Source organism: Penaeus japonicus, unplaced genomic scaffold, assembly GCF_977035675.1.
Source record: "Penaeus japonicus unplaced genomic scaffold, GWHDUDI00000001_assembly GWHDUDI00000017, whole genome shotgun sequence".
NCBI classification, from domain to species: domain Eukaryota; kingdom Metazoa; phylum Arthropoda; class Malacostraca; order Decapoda; family Penaeidae; genus Penaeus; species Penaeus japonicus.
The window spans coordinates 4,173,192-4,180,691 of NW_028234419.1; the positions used below are offsets into that span (position 1 = coordinate 4,173,192).

The 7,500-nt window shown below is 34.7% G+C and overlaps 1 protein-coding gene across 3 annotated transcripts in view; it reads left to right on the top strand.

The window, feature by feature from the left end:
• Window positions 1–6,062, top strand: part of E23 (ABC transporter G family member E23) — a 97,248-nt gene extending 91,186 nt beyond the window's left edge. For all 3 annotated transcript variants that reach the window (XM_043030033.2, XM_043030017.2, XM_043030009.2), the window contains 12 exons: window positions 923–1,092; window positions 1,319–1,424; window positions 1,713–1,813; window positions 2,017–2,178; window positions 2,490–2,583; window positions 2,920–3,093; window positions 3,282–3,416; window positions 3,556–3,683; window positions 3,885–4,092; window positions 4,404–4,618; window positions 4,746–4,954; window positions 5,155–6,062. In XM_043030033.2, coding sequence (XP_042885967.2) covers window positions 923–1,092; window positions 1,319–1,424; window positions 1,713–1,813; window positions 2,017–2,178; window positions 2,490–2,583; window positions 2,920–3,093; window positions 3,282–3,416; window positions 3,556–3,683; window positions 3,885–4,092; window positions 4,404–4,618; window positions 4,746–4,954; window positions 5,155–5,347 — 1,895 coding nt within the window. In that variant the 3' untranslated portion in view covers window positions 5,348–6,062. The remainder of the gene's footprint in view (window positions 1–922; window positions 1,093–1,318; window positions 1,425–1,712; window positions 1,814–2,016; window positions 2,179–2,489; window positions 2,584–2,919; window positions 3,094–3,281; window positions 3,417–3,555; window positions 3,684–3,884; window positions 4,093–4,403; window positions 4,619–4,745; window positions 4,955–5,154) is intronic.
• Window positions 6,063–7,500: the final 1,438 nt, after the last annotated feature.

Below are 7,500 nucleotides of genomic sequence, written 5' to 3' on the forward strand. Positions count from 1 at the left end.
ATTATCGTGAATCTACAAGTGTCATTTGGTTTAGTATGATGTGCAGTGATAACGCGTCATGGCGTTAAACGCGCGTGCGAGCACACACACACACACACACACACACACACACACACACACACACACACACACACACACACACACACACACACACACACACACACACACACACACACACACACACACACACACACACACACACACACACACACACACACACACATACACACACACACACACACACACACACACACACACACACACACACACACACACACACACACACACACACACACACACACACACACACACACACACACACACACACACTCACTTTTCGAGTGATCCGAATCATTTTGTATGAGAAACTCTGCGGATGTCGCGCTAAACATTTCATTTCCACATATACAGTAACCAAATTACAAATGAAATCAGAACTTGTCCACCAGCAGCGTATTTCTAGATGTTTATTAGTATGTGTGTGTGGGGGGAGGGCAGGGTAGTAGACCTCTTATTTGTTAACAGACATTACGCAATGGCCTCATAAACATGCCTATTATAATTAGATGTATCAAGGACAGATAACAGGGTTAGTGTGATGTCTTTGATAGCTTAGAGGAATATGCATTTTATGTTTTGCAGTAGAACAAAGGATTTCTAAGAACTTTTACTTGAAGTTTAGGTAATGTTACAATATACACAGTACTTATCCATTAAGTAATTAGTTGAATGTTTTAGTTATTGAATTTTGTATACATATATATATATATATATATATATATATATATATATATATATATATATATATATATATATATATACATATATACATACTCACAATTTTGGCATTTCTGAAATACATTGCATAATCATTATCCTTTAAATTCAAAGAATAGAACCAAATATTGATTTCCCACGACAGGTTCTGGGAAGACCTCCCTCCTCAACATAATTAGTGGACGCCTACCAGCAACAAGTGGAACCATCAATATAGGTGGGGAACCTATCAGCAAGCGCCACAAACGTCACATGTGTTATGTACTTCAGCAAGATGTGTTCTTCACTGACCTCACTCTTAAACAAACGCTTATGGTAATGCCATACCTCTGAACTGCAGTTTTTGTGTAATATCTACAGTGTTCCTTGTGGTGATTATATATCTTGTGTCATGTGTTTTATTGATTTATGTACTGTGATTTGAGAGTCTTCTCTTTATGTGGTCATCTATTTGATTATGTTTTCACGATTAGAGGACTTTCTTTTTATTTGATAATTTATTTAATTATCTGCTTATTTATTTAGTTATTTATTTTCACAGTACACTGCCCTTTTACGACTGCCAGACAGTATGCCATACCAGGAGAAGGTGAATCATGTGGACCATATCCTTGATATACTTGACCTTAAACGCTGTCAGGATACAAGTAAGTTACTTGGAAGACTTTGATCTGCCATTAATTAAAATTAATTCTTATGGATGACTTTCAAAATCACCTTTCACACACTGGTTATTGAGTACTAAACTATAAAAAATACTTTGTTAACTTGCAAAATGTATTTGTTCATGAGTACATTGTTTTTTTCTTCTAGATTATTTTTTAGAAAGCTTAATAAGTTTTATGGATGTATCTGCTATAACTAATTTGACAAAGTGACGTGAACAATCTCATCACACAAGTCGGCTAACTCACCACCATGTATTCATCTTTCAGTTATTGGCAACATGTTAAAAAGAGGTCTCTCTGGTGGAGAAAAGAAGAGGGCAAACATTGCCTGTGAACTTCTTACCAATCCTTCCATTATGCTTTTAGATGTGAGTCTTGTGAAATTAACTCTATGTCACATATGAAAGGAACAAAATGCATCATTCAAGGAGTTTCAGGAAATATATATTTTGAAACAAATTACTTTTGATTTGAAATACTGTTGAAAATTCAATATAGCTACATTTTAGATTCAGTATATGTATACATCAGCTATAAATCAGTTTTAAAAAGCACCTTACCCTTTTCACAGGAACCAACCTCAGGCCTAGATTCCAGCACAGCCTATAGTCTAATTTCAACACTTAAACAGTTTGCCGAGAAAGAGAACAAGACAGTTATTTTGACTCTGCATCAACCCTCCTCACAAATCTTTTACATGCTTGACAGCTTACTCCTCCTCTGTAATGGACAGGTAAATTATAACCCAGTTATTCTTTGCATTCAATAATTTAGATCTGATGAGAGTTACATGAAAAATCTGTGTTATCGTGTAGTGAAAGAGTTAGATGTGTCGTGAATTTACAGTGGCTATGAATTATGCATTGTTGAATTTTTGCTGTCAAGTGTTAGTTATCTTGAAATACTCATGGATTTTGTAATTTGATATATATATAGATTTGAATATTATCTTCTCCTTACTTAACTATAGAATATAACTATTTTGAGTATGGTAAGTTGCTAAGAGAATATTCCTACTTATGTTTCTTTCTTTATTTGCAATAGAATGCCTACTTTGGGGACACAAGAAAAGTTGTTGAACATTTTTCAAGAATAGGATTACCAATTGCTCCACACTACAACCCAGCAGACTTCATATGTAAGTTCTTCTTATCTTTTACATATGAACATTTATTACACATGCACATGACATATATATATGTATGTATGTATGTATGTATTTATATATATATATATATATATAATATATATATATATATATATATATATATATATATATATTTGTATATATATATATATATATATATATATATATATATATATATTTATATATGTTTATATATATTTACATATATATATTTAGATTTATGTTTATATTTATGTATTTATGTATATATAGAAGTTCTGGCTTGTACAATAAAGTTATACTATATCCACCTAAAAGTAACATATGACATTTTCCTTTTCTTTACAGTGGAAGTTGTAAAAGGTTCACCAGAAGTACAAGAAAGAGTAATTCAGGGTGCCAATTGTCCTGAACGAGGAAATACCTTTAACTTGTCTCAAAATATTACTATTCAGACCTCACCTTCCATCCATTCACTCTACAGCAAGTACTTATCATTGCATGATGGTCATACAACTTCAGGTATAGTTATATTACGGTTATTGTAATTTTGAAGGTGTTCTTATAAGATGATTCTTTTATAATGGGAGAAAACACAACATATGATATGTCATACAGATAGTGCCTCTTCATATTTTACCCTTTAGTGATTTTAGGTAATGTTACAAAGGATTTAACACTATAGCTGAACATATACTTTCTTTTCACAGGTGTAGATGGGGAGGAGTGTCCCTGGGACGATGACTGCAATTGTCAAGACCAGGGTTACCATGCAAAGTGTCCAACAGAGGTGTCTGTCACCATTACTGGAAATAAGAAAGAAACTTCAGTCTTTACTAAAATGGGTAGGGAAAATATGTTATGTTTCATTTTATTCTTTCCTGCAGCAGTTCTATTAATCACATTAATGTTTTATTTATAAAGTCTTCCCTAATGCTGGTAGTAGGGTATATAGAGTGTACATTAATATTATTTTATTTGCAGGTGAAGAAGAAGATAGTGGGAGATCTTCATGGTCAGAGGAGACAGAGAGTGAAGCCTCAGCATCAAGTTCATCAAGCGAAGAATATGTAGATAGGGTGTGGCCAACTTCCTTCTTTACACAGTTCAAAGTGAGTTTGAAACGAGTGAAGGAATTTCATTTCACATTTTTAATTTCCATATATTTTGTGAATATCTAAGCTATTGGTTCACCTCTATGTATGAAAGAAAAGAGAGCTAAAGGTGAAGGAAGTTTCAAGACATTCAGTTTTGGGTATCTAATCGAAGAGAGAAATAAAAAGTGTAGCAATTAACAAACTGCTTCCTTTCAGGTACTTACTCAAAGGAACTTCTGCGTGGCTCGTCCTTTCATCCTGTCTCGCCTCCACTGGATCCAAACACTAGGGTTAGCGTTAATAGCTGGTCTCCTGTGGTACCAAGCACCACGCAAAGAAAAGGCTCTTCATGATATCCAAGGTTGGATGTTCTTCTCCACAACCTATTGGATGATGTTCATGCTCTTTGCTGCCCTCCAGTCTTGTAAGTTGGAATAGCATTGACAAATATTACATTACATGAATACAAATGGAACTAGGTCAGATTTAAAGTTATTCTGCTTGTAGTAAAAGAGACTATTCTGCATGGCCTGTCAGAAATTATTTAATTTTGCTGTAACATTTTACATGATCTCTGTTGCATTAAATACAGATATATAAATTGCTGATTATATAAATAGTTGAATATGCAGTGCCATATGTGTAATGCAAAATAATAAATTCCATTGATTTTATATCCTGTATTCAATATTGCTAAAAGTGTAACAAACACTGACAAACAATTTAAAATTTCAGTCCCAAGTGAGAGAGAAGTTATAATGAAGGAACGAGCAAGTGGATCATACAGAGTTAGTGCATATTACTTGGCCAAGATGGTAGGAGAGCTGCCACTGACCTTCACGCTGCCCACTTTCTACATGCTCATATCCTACCCCATGATGGGAGGGACACACGTCGTAACCTTTATCAAGCATCTCATTGTGCTTCTTCTCAACACTTTAGTTGCTCAGGTAAATTTTGGTGGGTTTCATATAGTCAGAATTATCTGAAATTTATATGAATGATCAATCGTTATTTTTTCTATTATGTGCTAAATAAAAATATAGGATTTTATAACAAACAATTTTTCCTTCACAGAGCATGGGTCTTCTTATAGGAGCCATATGCATGGACCTACAAGTGGGCATCACGGTGTCTGCACTGTTCACACTCTTCTCGCAGCTGTTTGGGGGTTACTTATCTAACGACATTCCTTCTTGGCTCAGCTGGGCGAAGTACCTATCAATGGTCCATTATGCCTTCCAAAACATGAATATTATAGAGTTTTCAGATGGAACCCCTGTGAGGTATGAAAATGATCAAGTTCTTGTTCATATTTTTATCAAATTTTGTGCTGAGTGATAGTATCTAATAATACTCCTTCATCATAATATTTCTAGATTGTCAATAAAAAGTTGGATTTATTTTTGCTCATAGCTTCCAAATGAAACAGTCGAAGTCCTCCTGTCAGCTTTAAAAATTAAGACAAAAATCTCTTTTCCCACAGTTGCTCATTAGAGAACTCAAGATTCCAGAGCTGCAAAGATCCCAATAAAACGTATATTGAAGTGTCAGATATCCTGGAGGAAAGAGAACAGACTCTGCCTCTGTGGCTCAACACCACAATCCTTATCATGTTCATGCTATCAGCAAGACTGCTCACGTACCTCATGCTCAGATTCCTCCACCGACTAAAATAGCGTGAAGAAGGACTAGGGAATTTATGTTCCATTTGTGATTATCCAGTGTGTTGAAAATATTTTCACCTCATGAAATGTGAATTAAGAAAACAAAAGGTGAAAGCTACTTCAAGAATATTTTTTATCGTTTTGAACTGATGCAGCTACATATACTATATATACATATACCGAATTTGGAAAAGAAATAAAGATCTTCAGATTTTTCAGTTAGAAAAAGCAAGAATGAACTAGGGATCTGGCAAGGGCACCTGTAATGCCTCATTGATGGACCACATTTGACCTACAGTACGTTGCTCCCACTGCCCACATCTGCTTCCAGACAAAGGGAACGGAAGAGATCTTAGACAGCATTTATATTACTTTCAGCATTATCCAGTCCATAGATTTTTAGATTGTTAATATATATATATGTGTGTATATATATATATATATGAGTTGCCAATCTTTCTTTTGTAAGATTTTCTTCTTTTTTATGGAATCTTGTGATATACTCAAGGGTCTTTGATAGCACACCTTCCTGGCTGTTGAATATGTCTGGGGAAATGGAAAACAGAGAAAAATACAGGAATAGGGAAAGTAAACACACACACACACACACACACACACACACACACACACACACACACACACACACACACACACACACACACACACACACACACACACACACACACACACACACACACACACACACACACACACACACACACACACACACACACACACACACACACACACACACACACACACACACACACACACACACACACACACTCACACTCCTTACATAGTTATTTATAAACACACATGCATTATTTATAGACATACCATTTTTCCATTATATCCATTAATCTTCACAGATATGTAAATGTGTTTTACTAACAAAGCTTACATAGCAATATCTAGGTTGTATACTGAAAATTTTGTTATCCTAACTGTTGCATGAAGATTGTCATGTTAAAATTTATGGATTTGTAATTATGACACGCATATCCCACCCTATGTATTGGCTGTGGAATATGTTTTACAAATTCCATGGTCAATCAAGCAGTTCCTAGGGAGGTTTTATAAGGAAATAAACTCATGTATCATGAATTCCGAACTGTTACATTTTGCGCCATGAATTTTGTTGTGAAAGGGAAAATGGTAAACATATTTGTTTAATTCTTCTTTAAAAAGTGTGTGTGTGTTTCGAAGAAGTAAGGGGCATGCTAGGTCTAATATATGAAATTTAGATTTATACCAGTTGAACATTTTAAAGATTAAAGAAAAAGGAGTGCTTAAACCTGACAACCTCATTTTGATGAAAAGTTCATATTTTATAATTTCATGAGACAAGAGTCAGTGTTAGTAATGCAAGAATTCATAATCTAGTTATAAAATGACTAGACCCCTGTGATAATGTATATAAGATACCTTCTTGTGGCATTGCAGTAACCTGAGTTTGATGAAATTGCTGTACAGAATATATAAATGAAACAAAAAAGAAAAGAAAAAGAATGTGTTCAGTATATCTGTATTGCGCAATTACAATTTAAGTTCAAGATAAGTATTTTGTTTGAATAAGTGTATGCATTAGATATGCATATTGCCTAGACAGAGTCAGAAATGATGCTTGGGAGTCTGATATATCTCACTGGCTAAAATACATGATGGAAAAAGACTGGCTGTGGTTGTAGCAATCACTGACATTTTCAAGTCATCGGTTTAGCCTTGCAGTAAAACAACATAGAACGTAGTTATCAGCTTTTAATGGACAAAATAAAATAATTACTGAATGTCCTTTTGTTATGACTAGTATCTTTATTTCTTATGTCCTTCACATAGTCACAACATGAGGGTAGAGGCCCTTACCTTCTCTCTTAAGCAGTGTAGAGTGTTGGGTCCTATTTTTATATTTTTTATTCCCTAAGTGTAAATGTTCTCTTAAATGTCATGTAATGGCAGACAGGAACAGGGAGACAAGTGAACCTGTTTATCAAAAGCAATCGTGCCATGAGAGGGTGAGTTGATCTGTTGAGTAGTCTTGACCTTGCAAACTGTGTTACCCATTTCAGGGCTTTAGCCATCCTACATCAGTCATGTCAGGTTGGCCTCTTTTTGTGTATGGTGCTATGTTATCTAGAGGAGTCCTAGGTAATCATTTATTTAAA